At 36.2% G+C, this 16,468-nt stretch overlaps 1 protein-coding gene across 3 annotated transcripts in view; it reads left to right on the top strand.

Annotated features, from left to right (window-relative positions):
* Positions 1-16,468, top strand: part of C2H8orf34 (chromosome 2 C8orf34 homolog) — a 205,733-nt gene that overhangs the window by 51,508 nt on the left and 137,757 nt on the right. For all 3 annotated transcript variants that reach the window (XM_054815642.1, XM_054815640.1, XM_054815641.1), the window contains one exon: positions 11,506-11,534. In XM_054815642.1, coding sequence (XP_054671617.1) covers positions 11,506-11,534 — 29 coding nt within the window. The remainder of the gene's footprint in view (positions 1-11,505; positions 11,535-16,468) is intronic.

The following is a 16,468-nucleotide window of genomic DNA, read 5'->3' as shown; positions in this document are numbered from 1 at the left end:
TTCTGATGATTTATCAAGATAATACGGAATTTTAATCCTGTCCCCCAGAGTGCTTTAAATCACTTGCAGCCTGATACTAAGTTCACTTTCATAAATGTGCTCTCTATTTCTTCACCCAGATCATTAACGGAAATATTGTCAGGCCTCTTCATGATTCCATTTCAGATCTGACAACCAGCCCTTGAAAGCTACTCAGTAAGTGTGTTTTTTCCCACCAGATGTTTATCTACCTTGCAGTGATTTCACCTAGAATGTAATTCTCTAATTTGTTTACTGGAGTATCATCTAGAACAGTAAACAAAGTCTTATTATAGCTGAAGTATTTTACATCTACTTTCTCCTTTTAAACACTAGGCAAGTTTCCCACTTGAGAAAGCAATTAGACTGATTTGATGTGATTCATTCTTGATAAGTTCATGTCGGCTGGTTCTCATCACCTTTCCTATCCATTAGATGTTGATAAATTGTTTATTTAACAATTCTGTCAAATATTCTTGCTGCTGTCAGATTTAGGCTTGCTGGTTAGTTGTTCCCCGCATCTTCCCTTTTTTCTTTCTGAAGAAAGATATGATAATTGCCCTTTTCTGTCCATTCCTGAAAGACTGTTGCTAATGGATTAGAGGTTTCTTCAGCTAGTTAGTTAAGTGCTCTACAGTGATTTCACAAGATTCTGCCAACTTGAATGTATCTAAGTCATCAGAATATCTTTCAGCTTTCCATCATCTGGCTTGCAGTTTTTCCTCTTAAAATCACTAACATTAAGCAGCTGGCCACAATTAATTTTTTTGTAAAGACTGAAGCAGTGGAAGTATTGAACACTGGGATCCCTATGTATCATCTGTTATTTGCTTTTCTTCTCTTTGATGTAATAGTTCTGTATTTTACTTTGTCCTCCTTTCCTAGTGTATTTATAGTATCTTTTCTTGTGGCTTTTTTTGTTCTTTGATAGTTGTGACTCATTTTGCACTTTAGCCTTTTTGGTTGTATCATTTAAACACTTGCACCAGATTAATTCTAAGCTATATGTCCTTGTTACCCATTTTTGTACTCCTGATTTTCAGATCATTTCAGGAAATAAATTTGTTCTGTGCTATGACTTCTTACATGTTAGGATGATACAAAAATTCAAAATGAAAAATGTGAAATGTTTGGGAAAAAAAGGAATTATTTTGAAAATAAATGTGATTTTATTGTTCACCCAAAGGTAGAATACAGATTGCACATAGAAAATATCTTAGAGAGTTTCAATGAAGAGACACGTCTAGAACTTTAGAAGTATAAGACACGTGAAAGTCATTCTGTGCTGTACCCAAACAAGCATCCCATGTAGTGAATGCTACAAAAGCCATGACAAGGTCCCATAGCTACCTTCTCCAGTGTTAATGCTTCTTTTGGGCAGGCTAGTCAGTGCTTTTGATTCTACAAGCACGTCCGTGAAGTCTGTGAGTCTAACGCTACAGTTGATACTAATCTTGTTTCGAAGGAGTATGGGACAGGCACCAGACTCAACAAATAGTTGAGTGTGCAAATGATCACAATGTACTATCAATGGCTTTTTACAGCACACTCTCATTTTATTCAGTATTTTAACAGGGAAGAGTGCCACATAAAACCAGATGTTTGAAGTTAAATTAATTTTCCATCAAGTCCTGGAATTCTTTTCCATTTTTAAAGATAAGCTTTGGATCTTGTATTGGGTTTCCAGGGCTTCATTGACTGCTATGCAACTGACACAGCCTGTGAATTAAACTCTAGTTTCTGTTGCTTCATTCACTATGCAGTCTAGATATCTGCTTTGGGACAAACCCGTGCTCTTCACACAAAATTAAAACTGCCTGAAAGCTGTGGAAGGTGAGGCTCAGGCACCTGGATGTCTGGTCTCTCCTATGTTCAGTCCTTCTAGTGATTAAAACTATACTTCCTTGTTTTTGGTGCTCTCCTCCCAAGCCCCATCAAGAGAATATGTGAGTAATTCTGTGCTGCAGTAGATGTGAGAAACCAAAAGTGACTTCACACTGGATGTTAAAAGTATCTTATGATTTTTGAGAGACTGGAGAAGAGTATTGCCATAATTATAGTCTAAGTGTGTTGGAGCTAGGTGATTTAAGTATACCATTTTCCAGAGGCCTACTCATGTGGGAAACCTGGGTTTTGTTTGCTTCTCCAATCAGCTGTGTGTCATTTAAGTTGATTTTGAACTATCAAGTCAACTGTTTTGGGGAGATTTTGGTATGTGAAGCAACATGCAGGAATATACTGCATTTGCCTTGTGCATTGTTTGTTTTCTTTGATTGCAAGGTCTCTCATCTTTATTGCTGTCTTCCTTTTTCCTCAGCTGATCATAAGTAAGAAAAAAAAGTTCCATGCTGTTTCAAACGTATGCTCTTGTATTTCCCCTTCTGACCTGTTTGCCTTTTATAGAGAGTTAAAATCTCCTGTATAGCTAAGGATCTTGCTCGTGAATATACCTGTCTTTACTCCCCATCTTCTGAGGATGGAAAAATAGATGACAGGAGATGGAAAACAGTGAATTCTGAGTGTTCTGAGTGGGAAAAATAAGGACTAAATTAGCAAGAGCTAGCTGCAAAATAGATATGAAGTCGGCCTGCTTTGTGAACAACTTTGCATCTGTTATATGAACAGTTAAGGATTAGAGTGCATATTGAAAATGTGTGCATATTGAATGTTTCAATTTACACATGGTAACAGCATTTGATGACACTCAATGTGTTCTACTGTGAGATAGGTACTTTTTCATAATTACACATAGCCTTTCAACAGAGATAACCAACATTTTGTTAGTAATTTTTGAATCCATGTTAAGGCCAGGTGTATACTACAAATCAGAGGGGAAGAAACAAATTTGTCATGCTTTGAATTCAATGACATTCTAAGGTCAGAAAATGGTAGTAAGTTAATATTAACCAAGGCTATTTGAGAACCAATCCAAGTCAGTTAGATGGAGGGAATCCCAGAAATAACAGTATCTAGCTATAACCAAAAAGTACTCTTTTGTTTCTTAATTTGGAAGGGGAGTAATCAGTAATTACTAAATAAGAAACCCATGTGCGATCTAGTAGGAAATATTACTGGAAACCATAAAGAATCATAGAATCATAGAATGGTTGAGGTTGGAAGGGACCTCTGGACATCATCTAGTCCAACCCCTCCTGCAGGACCACCTAGAGCCAGTTGTCCAGGACAATGTCCATGGCTCTTGAATATCTCCAACAATGAAAGATCTCTGAGTCCTTCCAGAGTATCTCAAACAGTTATTTCTCATAATGTTAGAATCAGTTGATGTTGTTTATACCTAGCTTAAGAAAGACAAGCATGATCTTACCCCTTTAAGAAAAACATAAAATAGTGAAATGTAAAAGCCTAAGTTCTGTTTATCTTTTATGGGGATGAAGATCAGCAACAAGAGTAAAACTTGCATAACAATAAGGGTAGAACTAGTTCAAAAAAAGATCAGAATATGTTAACAAACCACTAAAATCATGTCCTCAGTTTTGTGGGTGAACCCGCGAGTATGTGGGATGTGAGAAGTTTAATACATACATCATGAACTACTTCAATGCATTTGGCAGTCTCTGAAACACATTAGAATGGGGTTTCATTTAGAAGCATCTACACTGTAGGAGACCGTTAATGATTTACATTCTGGTTATGGGGGATATATTTGAATGGAATACCAGTAACATTTATGAGAGACCTCTGAATTTTCCCACTGAAACCAGGCATTTCTGATGATGATGATATAACTGCAAATGTACATCTACATGACATATAACTAGACTTTTATCAATCACCTCATGAGGAGTATTGTTTTAAGACATAATACTTCAGCGGGTTTTTTTTTTTCAGTCATACACAGTTGTTGATCTGAAATGGACTTCAGTCTGTGAAAATGATTTATCCGTGATCAGTTGAGCATCTAGCCCTAAATGTGTTCTGCTAATTGAGCCACAAAACTAGTCATCAGTATTCTGTAGAGGATTTTTCCTTTCTTCTGTTCAGGCTGAACTTTAAAATCGTGTTATTCTTGTGTGAGATCAATGTTTGTGATTTATTTTGAGATCGACATTTTTAGATAAGCTCAATCAAACCTTTAAGGAAGATAATTTTATCACAGTACTGCAGCTGTTATACGATACAGCCTTTGCTCATAAAATCCATTTGCTTTTAGTGTGATGTATGAGTAATAATACAAAATAATGATATTTTCTGAGATTGAAACAGGAAGAATGTGAACATAATTATTGCTATTCAATTATAAAGTGGGGCTTATATGGCCAGGAGATCACTGTTACTTCAGTTATAAGTATCTTTTTCCTACAGATGTTAAATTTTTAATTACCTTTGTGGAGGTATTTGCCATTCTGATCTAGCCTACTCTAAGTTCCAGTACTGGAGTCTCTTTCTGAGTTAGTGTTGTCTTCTGGAACAGTACTTGGCTTGCTAAAAGTTTCCCTAACACTATTGCTGAACTGGGGTTTGTGTGACTGTCATCTCAGATATGGTACTTTCTAGTTCTTAGAAGAAACAGGTTGTCATTCAGGGGGTAGTAGAGGGTTGAGCTATGACTCTGTCCTTGGCTACTGGTCGTTGTGGGCTACCCACCCTAACCAGCCTACTGCAGTGTACACCTTTCCCTAAAATCTGGAGTTCTGAAAGATTCTGCAGTTTTGATTATTCTCTTCTGAGATGACCTTGGCCTAGGAGAGTTTCTGGGACATAATATTTGGTGGATACTTTGCATTTTGTTTCTCTTTGCCTACTCACCAAACCTAATCCTGAACTTGTATTCCCCATTGGAGCCACTAAGAAATTCAGATATAGAAATGCTGCAAGTCTAAAGCACAAATTTTTTTTGATGGGGATTAATTATTTTTATTTTTTTAAAGCCACCATGGGGAGGAGAAATTAAATCCATGTTTCCTAGATAGTGACTATACTAATGTATAGTATGCTGATATGTTAATGCATGGTGCCTTGTAGTTGATGCTGTTTCCCTTGTTCTTATATGGCTAGATGTTGGGAGGAATATTATCCTAATTCAAGATGGATACTCCTATAGCAACTTGATACACAGTTGTTTAATAATGTAAGAACATATGCCCCTCATTGGCAAGAACTCTGAGGTTTCAATTCGGTATGCTTTCACAGAAAATATCTGAGTTATTACTGGAGGAAATATGTCTAATTTTGAAAGTTGTGAAATGACTCAATGTAAGTAAAGGAATATCTATTATGACAGTCAATGACAAATCTATTATAAAGTTCCTATACAGAAATGGCTGAGCTGGTTCGGTTCTTGTATACATTGGGGTTTTTTTGGGAAATGTTTTGTTTGGTGCCACAGAGCAACCATTTTATGTCCTTTATAATTCAAGAATGATGTCAGATAAATAATTTCAATTTACCTCATGTTTAATACATGGTGCAAAGAGGTACAGGGGCTAGAATTTACTATGCTACCAGCTGCAGTATGGCATGAGGTTTTGCCATGGGAAACATAAGTACATCTGAGATGGCCTGTCCCACCAGCCAGAGGACTTATGCTTTCCCTGATTCACAATGGATAGGAGAATAATGGTGGAATAATGATAATCGTGTTTCTGTCCTGGAGTTTGTTACAGAACCTGTGATGCACTGTGAGGTTGACAGTCCAGCCATCCACAAGTTCCCTGGCCTAGACCGATCCTGAGAATGAATTTTGTCAAGTTAATCAGAGTTGCATTGGGGTTGTCTTAGTATGTCTAAACTCTGAATGTCAAAACCTGTATGTCAAATCCAGAAGGCTTTGTTTGGCAAGTAGGAAAAGTGGCTATTGGGAGCTCTGTGGCCATCTTCTGGATGTTTAGGAAAATGCATAAGCTATTTGCTCCCATTGAGCTGAATAATGGTTGTCTGGCATATATTAAAGTAGTAGCATTTTATTTTCTTATGACCGGTTACACATTAGACTTGTCTGATGTATGTTGTGCATTTAGAAAAATGCAAGTCTTAAAAAAATCTCAACTAATTTTTATTTAGTGATATCTCTTCCTATAATTATTAAAGGTCCACAAATAAAAGCAAAAATGGTCGATGTCTCTCAAGTTTCATTCTTATCAGAACACCCGTTCTATAATTTCAGGTGTGTATAGCATATATTGCAAGTTTTTAAGCTACTGTAAAGCTCATCAGGAATAATGCAGCAGGCAGGGATTTTATGACTTGCCATTTCAAAAAGACTTGAACTCTTATGATGCCTACTGTTTTGAAGATTAATTTTATGCTGTTGAATTTAGAACAATGAAGTGTAAAAATCACTCTTCAAAAAGTAATAACACCACTGAGTGGAGAGGCATTAGGTACTGGATTAATTGTATTTGCTGCAGAAGAGCAGCAACAAATAAAACTCTTCTGCTAAGAACTGCGTATGAAAGAGCTAAACATTTTTTAGACTTACGGAATTGTTAGTAATGATGTTCATTTTTCTTTTGAGAGAAGTTCATTTCCTGGTAAGCTAGAAATTAAGCAGAATGTCCTAAGTGGAAAGTCTTTACTGTCAAAGATACTCATTCTAGACTCAAAAGGGATTTTATTTCGTTAAAATGGCGCAGATACATTTTGGGAGGTGGCTTTTTCATGAAAGAAGATCATAGAATCATGGAATCTTTAAGGTTGGAAAAGACCTCTAAGATCATCAAGTCCAACCGTCAAGATACTGTAATGATCATCATCTTTATTTCCTCATTCTTAACCTTTGTGCTGCTGCATATTGCTGAAGGGATAGAAAATTTGGAATAGAAATCTGAGATAACCGTGTAAAGAATGGTTTTGTGTATGTATGGGCAATTTAATAATCCATGCTTATTTTTAAAAAAGGCATGACAACTGGTTTAAAGCTGTAAGGTACATGGCTAGTACAGTTAGATATGCTTTTGGGCAATCTGCTTAATGTAGGCATGATAATAGTAATTATAACAAATATTAATAAGTTGCATTGTTATTACATTGCCTGGTAGTCATGTTTCATTTAATCCTAGTGCGCCAGACCTTTCTTGCAATCAGAGAGTACCTTATTCTTCCAGTTCTCTTCAAAAACCAAGCTATTGATAGAATGAAAGCGTTCCAGTTGAGAGAGGCTGTGCTAGCATGAACAGCCCCGCTCCAGATTTGTTGCTGATCAGAGATGGCAGTAGTGGCTGTGGAGCATTTCTGAAGGACTGTGAAAGCGCATTCAGACCAATTACTTCATTGTTCCAGCACCCTTACAGCACAGAGGGTCATTACTCTCAAAAGTAGAAACAAGTGCCCTGACTCTGTCTCTGTAATTCACCAGACAGCTGAGTAGGCTGGGTACTTGTGATGCCTGATCAAAATTCAGCACCCTTAATTACTTGTAAAAGGGAGGATTTTTAAAGACATAAAATTGGCAGTTAGATGCCTAACTAATTCCCACTGTAAACCTTGTCTGTGAGCCTTAGCTGATGGTGGCAAGCAAACCTCTCACCCTGTTAGTTGAAACGCTGCACTTTCTCATTGCAAAAAGTAAGAATGGTAGGACTGTTGTATAGTTGTCAATCATAGTATGATATAAAACTACAACAAATGTTGTCTGTGAGAAACAGCCACTGTAAGAGAAAGGGTAAAGCCATACTCCTTTATTTCTGAAGGCTTTGCCTTTGACATCAGACCTTCTCCAACAAAAGGAGAACTTTTTCAAGTTTCCTTCTAATCCTCTGCTCAGTGGCTGGAGGCAGAGCAATGATGAAGCAGCCCTAACGTGTCCATTCTCTGCATTCGTCATCATGCAGTCAGGTTTTAAATGCTTTAAGCTGAGGGAAGTCAGAAACAGTTGTTCCTAGTAACTTCTATTCTAACAAAGCGATTGGATTCAAGCTTGAACAAACTAGGTGTGTCAGTTTTTCTGGTATTAGAGCTTTCTGGTAGTTAGGATTAAGCTGTGATGAAAAAAAGGCTACACTTTGAGGAAGTGACTAAATCGTTAAATAAATAGTTTTTAGCGTATGGACATTTTGGCTACAGTTATGGGTGTTTTGCCTAAACCTGAAACATAGCTGTTTCAATTTAAAGTAGTTTCATGGAATGGGCTGTCCCTTTGTCTCTAGTACTCTGTGATTTTTACAATTACATCTTCCTACTTAGAATATATGAAAAATAAAATTTATCTTTTCCTCTTTGATGTTGTATGAAAGCCACAGAGAAAAAAATGAAAATAACTATGCAAGGTACAGAGAGCACAACCAATTATGTGTTGTCAAATATGCAAAATAAGTAAAAAGAGAGTTTTCTTTTTGAAAAACACTGATCTCTGGATATTAGCAATTACAGGAACCAGAAATAGCAACCATTGTTACCAATTACTTTGTAGAAATTAAAGTTTTTTAAATTGTCCATGTGTTACTTCAAAATAAAGTAACTGTCAGTAACCTATTTGAGTACCAAAATGTCAGAAGTGTGCTAAGGGTTAAGAGAATACAGAAGTCTTAAACATTCCTGTATGATAATTATGACTATCTCTAGTTGCATTCTCAGGATTCAGGATTAAGGTGTTTTGCTGGGTTTGCGTGGTGGTGGTGGTGGTGGTGTTGTCATGGCAATATATGCAATGAGTTTAATTTTTTGAGGAACTACTTTGTGAAAACTGGAGTCCATACTATTCTATCTGAGATCTGCACCCAAAAAATCACCTCACTGTTGTGATTTTCTGTCCACTGCACACAGAGTGCAAGTCCCCCCTCCTCTCAACTTCAGCTGTGATATTTTGTCAGTTTGGAAACTGCAAAAGAAAATTGGTAAGAGTGGGGACACCCTAAGTTTGTGGTGCAGTAGTGTTTTGGAAGAAAAGGAGAAGCTTTTTTACACTCACCTTTTTATGGACTAATTTATCCCAGTCTCTGCTAATGGAGTTGTACTAATGAGGTTTTGTTAATGTTAAAGGAGCTGAAGCCATAACATAAAGATCTGTATGACTGACAGTATGGTAAATCCTGCCTTCAGAAAAATCACCATGCCAAGATGTAACAAGCTTGTTAAGAAATTCCTTCCCAAAAATCCTTTTTCTTTTCTCTTGATACCACATCAGAGAGAGAGAGATAAAAAGAGTTTGCAGGTTTAATTCTGTGATTGCAAAGATAAAAGCTTTCTAAACCATTTTTTTTTTCTTAAATTTTATTTTGGCAAGATGTCCTCAGAAACTGCTATCTCTCTACATGCTTATCTAAGAAATAGTTTTGGTGTCTTGCTACTGTTTGCAATTTAGCAAAGAAGAAATTTGAGGCATTCTGGTCAGTTTGATGACTCAGCTTAGTTTTCTCTAAATTCAGAGTAAATTCTGGGGAACCAATGGGAGTTAGATAAAAAAACATTTTATTAAAAGCACTCATTTAGAATATGGATGTTTTTCAAATTTATGTGCTTATATGTAACTTAATGAGAGAAGTCAGCAGAGCTTTTTGTTTGAGTCATATAGTTTTTCCCATTTGTTATTTGATACTTTCAGTACTGATCTTTGGTTAGCAACACAGGCAGTTGAATAGTAAAAGCATTTGGCATTTTTTGGAATGGCGTCTTGGAAATGGCAAGGTGATCTCTTGTAGTTTCTTTAGCTATACTTGAAAATAAATGTTTTTAACAAGTAGGTCAGCACAGGGAAAAGTTGCTCTTGCATCTGTTCCCAGGTTTCAGAGACCCATTCACAGAGCATCTGTGAAAGCAGAAGAAAAGGGGACCAACCTCCAGTCTGAGGAAATCAACCCATACCAACACAAAATGAACTGTCTTAACATTATGGGAAATTGCTGAGAAAAAGTAGTTTGTCTGTTTAGAGAGCACATTTGTGGTTGTAAAATGGACTGACCTTGGTTATGCAAAATACATCCAATGTGATGGAGAGCTGGTTGATGGAAATCAGGTTTTCAAAGTTGAAGTAAAGAGAACCTTGAATTATGTTTTTATTACCTCCAGGAGTGCAGTTATCCTTTCTCTAGTAAATGCCCATTGGGGACTGAAGAAATTCATAACACATTAAAGTCCTGTTGAATGATTCAGGTTGGTACAACCTACTGATTATACTTTATGGACATTAGTGTAGTGTCTGGGCTAAATAAAAGTCTGAAGTTATTAAAATGGGTTAATTGCTGTGAGATATAGAAGAGTTAGGCAAAATGGATCTTTTTCAATACAATCTACTTTATAACTATTGAATGACTGAAAATAGTTTGTTAACTCCTGGCATATTTCGTATGTGTTGATCAGGTCTTAAAATTATAATTGCAGTTCTCCTAGCACTTCACTGTTTTTAAAACAAAAATCAATATAAGGAAGCAATCTAAACTAAGAATTAACCATATAGAGTTAATGATTAAAAGCACAGTAAAACCCCAAAGAATTCAGGTAGTTATAGTATACCAAATAGTTAGAAATAAGAATGTCATTGAAATAAGCTTATACTGCTGTAATCTTTAGTGTGATTTTAGAAAGAATAACTCTCTGCTCAGCTGATACTACATATATTGCAATATCATCTCCTGCATTCCTTGGAAGAAGTTGTCTGAATAACATGATATGAATTAGAAAACAACTTTCAAGTGTGTGTTCTTCCTGTGCATGGGTGCTTCTCCACTTTATTTCCACCGCCAGGAGATTCTTTTCTTTGGTTTTTGAATTGAAGTTCTAACTTGGAAATGTTTCTTGTCAAACCTCATAGGAACCTGGGAAATGCTTTGCTTTCAATACATCAGAATTTTCAACACGATAGCATTAAATCTATGATTACTTCATCTCTCCATGTGATATGACTGAGGCATGTAGATGTGTTAAAAATTCTGAGACCAGCTGTGAATATTTAACGTGCTACAGGATAGTCATAATTAAAAGAGTTAGATGACATGATGGAAGCAAGCATAGGAAAGCCTCAGGCAGGCATCAACAGAAGGGGCAAGAGCAAATAAGTTCTTGTTCAGAGAGTTTAGAAAAACTGGTTTACATTCTATTGTGAAATCTTACTTTGAGATTTTCCTCTCTTTAAATTCCATCTGTTTTCATAGAATTGTTTCTACATTGAACCAGGGAGAAAGAGAGAAGAGTCATGTCCATGTTGCCCTGTAATTGCAGCATGATGTTATGATGCTGGTCAGGGCAAGATTTGCATAATAATGCGTCCATATGTAAATATTGCTGGTTTAATTTTAGAAAGCAGGTAGAAGTATACTTAAGCTCATTGTCACTTCACTGGCACATCTGCTGTTTTCATTTCCATAGTTTTTTGAAAACTCATTTTGATAATACTGCAGCTGAGGAAAGTTAAGAGTATATTGTTTCCAGGCAATTTCACTAATGCAACAAAGTACGATGCATTGTATGGTACAGCATTGTGCAGAGAACAATATGTAAACTTTTCAGATTAAACCTTACTTTTACTTACTGTAGTAAAAAATATTTATAGAAAGAACGTTTCTAAATCTTTTTTTTTAATCTGTTTTGTTTCAGGCATTGCTATTTCTGATGAACTTGATAAGGTAAGACTTACTGTATGCCTAATGAACAGTACAAAAAGACAGATGATTGTGATAATTTTAGGTGATGAGAGCTGCATCTCCCTGTCCTGGTGTACACAGTTCAGTTCTGTTAGGTTCAGAGGAAATTTGGGTATGGAAAGGTATATGGGTAAGAACAGTATATGTTGATACATTGAGAGCTTGATCCAGGCTGGGCTGTCAACCATGGAAAAAAAAATCTCACTGAGTTTAAGAGACTCTTCATGAGGCCATGGAAGTGCTTTTGATCTTGATACCATCTTTCCTTAATATAGTGTGTTGGGTTACTTTGGGTACTTTTGGAAACGTTTAGCTTTAAATACCTTTATTCGTGAAGTCATGAATTCTGCGTTCTCAGATATGATTTGTGAGAATATGTTGGAGTAATTTTTTCTCCCTAGATTTGATCAGGAATGCACAGGGCATAACAATCAGTGTTTACTTCCTTGCTGAATGCTACAAGCAATGATCTCTTCTGTTTTAGCCCTTTTGATATATTATACAGTTAACATGAATTTTAGTTTTAGCTGTAATGAACTCCCTGCTGAAAGAGTAATCAAGCTGATTTTTCAAAGTTCCAAAGGAAAGAGAATGCCTTCCTCTTTCTAAATCTCACCAGTGAACAGCGATACACATCTAGTACCGAGAATCTTGAGTTATGTTCTTGGTGTCAGAAACCATTACTATCAGGGAAATAGGATCAAAAGGTGTATAAGACCCAGAAATAATGCCTAATATAGGAATTTTTTAAATATCTTTCCTTTCTCCTGGTAAAATGAGGGCACGAACCTTTCTGACACAAATGCATATAAAATATCTCCACTGGGTTCTCCAGGAAAGGCCAGTTAGACAAGAGTGATCACTGTTACCATGCAGTCATGTGCATATGGGGCTGCCATTTCAAAACCGTGGCCTTTACTTAAAGTGTTGCCCTTGATCTTACTTTATGTCATTGTTCATATTAAGAATATAACAGTATCTAAGTCTTCGTTCCTACTGTTTCCTTAACTGTGCTCAGAAGTGATAAGAAATACAGTTAGAAAGTCCTTCTATTAGAACCCTTACCTTGAAGAATTCTTACGAAGAACTCTTCTTCATTTGGTTTTATTTGTTGAAAAAAACCCCGTGAAATACTGTTTGTGGGAGGAAAAAGACATTTTGGGCTAGAGCCAGTTATCACATACTTTTTACATACATTTTTTAGGAGACGCTTCTGTGTTAATTTGTTTTAAATGGTGATAGATTATTGTTCAAAAACATTCATGGTTTTTAAATGTAATTATTCAGTGTGAAAGTTGAGATGGGGAACATCATTGGTGAATTTCCTCAGGATCCAGTCTGACCCAAGAGTTAATTTTCTTTTTGTTACCATCTACTTTATTATTTATTATTTAAAATTGAAAGGTGGTGGTTTTTTATATAAAACTTGACATTATGTTATGTACATTCAATAGCATACATTACTTGACACCTTTACAGTACTATATCTGCTTTAACATCTGTTTCTGATGAGGACAGGTAAATTGAATGTTCTTGAAATCAAAAGTTATTTGGAAAATAAGTACAAACCCAAACAATAACGCTCTTAACATGCTTCCTTTGTTCAGCATTGCTCAACAGGCTTCCAGGACAGTTTTACAGAAGCACAGTTTTTTGTCTCCATTGGCTTTAGTGAACTTCACTTCTATTTCTTGTTTTGCCCCTTAAGGATTTTTAATCGACACAAAGGCTAGTTCTGCGTTAAGAAATTAAGCATAGTCAGGACCATTCTGTGGACTCCTGCATCTCAGGAATGATCCCTTACATGAGCTAATTCCTGAAATGTTCCTACGACTTGTTTCTAAGTGTATTATTTGGCTTGGGCCAAAAGCAACCAAAGACTACCTGATAATGGTTGAACATTAGATAGAATTTGGTTCCATTTTACCTGAGCATGTTCCCAGGCAATGTTTATTTTGCAAATATAAATATAGTCAAGTTCATTGTAAATCCTTTCCCAGAAATACATGCTGATACTAGTTTCCTTACCTAGGCTGTGGTAGCACTGGATGATTTTTCAAACCACATTAATTGTGGTTTGGATTAACTATGTAACCCTTCAGGTACACATTTTGGGTCTAGAACAGCATGCCCAAACTTGGCATTGGATTCTGTTATAATGTTGGCATTACACAGATGTCATGAGAGGCATAAAACTAAACACAATAAATTCTTCTATATGCTCTTCTTTGCTTTATTGCCCTGACAGTCAGGAACGTTCTTGGGGATTAGGACAGAGCCCATAATCCTGCTGTTTTATCTGTGTTTTAGATTATGAACTCAGAGAAAACAGAGAATGCATGTGTATGTTTCTTTATTTTTGTTTCTTGTTATGTAAATATTTTTTAAAAAATTATTTATTTCTGGCTGCAATAACCTCTAGCTGCCTTTGTCAGGGGAATACTTGATCAGTATTGTTAGTTGCTGTAACTCCTCCTCCAAGTAATCCAGTTAATTAGTTAGTTGCTTAGTTACTTGAGCATTTGGATTTGGAAAACCAGTTTGCTGTGAATTACAATCACTCTTCTGGAAGGGTGTTTCATTTAAACAGATTCTTGTCAAATATCTGCTATTATTAGCTTTGTGCCAGTACTTAGGGCTTCAGTCCAAGACAGAGGTAGAGAAAATACAGGCAGACAAGGTCAGTCAAAATGGAAGCTTTCAGTTTGACACAGTCTAATAAGATTTCAGAGTTCACTGATATAATTGCCAAAAACAATTCCTAAGATTACTGCAACTAAAAAAGATTTATGGTATAGATTCCCTGCTTTTTCATCTCATTTACTTCAGACTTGCAGAGTTTGGTGTTCAGTCTCTCTTGATGATTCAGACCGCATCTCTAGGCCATGGAAGCTATGTAAAATCAGCAACTGGCACTGCTTGTGTAAGGAAAGAAAATGAGAAAGGTTGCCTTGTGACTCACAGATTTTAAGACTAAAGTGCAGAGTTAATATAATACAAATTTCTGAATTGACTCACCCTCCTTACCACTGCACAGAAACTATGCATGAAAGTGTGCAGTTTCTAAAGCTTCTCAATAATGCAAAGAATTTTATGTACATAGACAAAGTTGAGCTAGGATGTTAGCCTGTCAGTGAAATTCACAGAATTCTAGTTCGGTTAAAAAATCGTAGATGAAAAAACACTGAATTCACTGTGAGTTTCAGGGTTTTTCCTAAGTCTGTTAGGACACTTCCCTGGGAAGTGGTTCAAATTCACACAGAAGTATAGTCTAGCCATGCTACTGAAGCTCCAGTGTCCTGCATGAATGGTCTGACTTGTGTTTATGTCACAAAGTAAGCTGTAATATATGTTCCACTGTAGCATGTCTGCATTGTAATAGAGATAGAGGCAGAATGTAGCCAGAGTGCTACAATGCAGAAATAGGTTTAAAATGGGTTTATATGATTGTACCCATTTCAGCAATGTTTCTGAACCAGACCACACAAAATAAGGAGTCACACCCTTTACCTCTTGCCACAGTTGAAGACTGACTAAACCAATGCCATTCTAACGCAATTTGAAAGGAGGCAGGGGAAGGTTTATTCATCTTCTGGCTTTTGATTCTCTAAAGAACACTTAGCAAATGTTTTCCAAGCTTTTTTTTTAAAAAAACCCAAACCTGCAAATACTAAGAATAGAAATATTTTCTTTTTCAATAAATGAGATTTTCACATAATCCCAATATTCCATGGATTGGTGCTTTAATTAAGCTCCATGTAATGGAGCTCTCACAGATAGTGTGAGACCTGTCATAACATTGTGAAATTTGTCCGGAATTCCCAACAATGTCTTTCAGTCACTTTAAACATTAGTAATGGGAGACAGCTACATGTTAGAGATCCAGAATTAGACTTGAGTGAAGATGATCTAATAATTCATAAAAGATTTTGACCCTCAAGACTAATATTAAAACATTTTTTCTACATTGTGTCTAGGTATACTTTCTTCTTGTATGCAGTATTACTACAATGAACACAGGTTATAATTAATAAAATAGAGGAGACAACTACTCTGAGTCATAACATATTTCTGCTGACCCAAAAGTATTTGTCACTATGGAGGTTCCCTCAAAATCCATATCAGAAATTAGAAATACTGAGCTTTTTAAACTGTGCTTAAATAAATGGATACACAAATGTTGCTGTGCTCCCTGGTAGGGGTTGCGTACTGCAACCGCATCTCAGTCCAAAGTGCAGATGAGATTCAGCTGTCCTCCAGACTTTCTGTTCTTCTCCTGGTCTCCACATAGAGGAAGCTCAAGTGTGTCAAGTTGGTAGCCACTGATGTGTATAAAAAGTGGATGACACCTGGAATACACCATAAAATAATCCTCTAGGTTCATTTAGTGCAGATTTAAATACTTACCTGTCCTGAAAATATTTCTGTGTACACTAATGTCACTGTCAATCTCTTCTGTTATTTATGAGGGAATATAGATTGGAAATCAGCTAAGATTCTAAGGTTAATATTAAAAAAACCAAAACCCTATAAAAACTTGTTTGAGAACTGAATACTTCATCTGAATTTATTGAAGCTTTTGAAATAAGGTGTCAAGTAAATGTCCTGGTGTTCTCAATAGAGCCATCTCTGATTCTGCATTTACTGTTTTCACTGGGGCTGCTTGTATAGTTGAAAGGAGGGGGATAAATTAGGTCACTGAAACTGGTGTACTAATCTAACAAGATTCAAAAAGGAAAGCAAGGTGATAAAGTGAGGCAAAGCAGGACTATGTAATGTAAATTACATTTCTATTAAATAGAATATCAAAGTGCTGCTTTAATCCCTAACATGTCTAGAAAAGAAATCAGCATAACAAGGATAGACACAGCATTCATGGTTTACTTATTCATATGCTGATGGTGCAGTGTACAGTG

This window comes from Grus americana, chromosome 2 (assembly GCF_028858705.1).
Source record: "Grus americana isolate bGruAme1 chromosome 2, bGruAme1.mat, whole genome shotgun sequence".
Classification (NCBI taxonomy): Eukaryota; Metazoa; Chordata; class Aves; order Gruiformes; family Gruidae; genus Grus; species Grus americana.
This window is presented reverse-complemented; position numbering and strand designations above follow the sequence as displayed.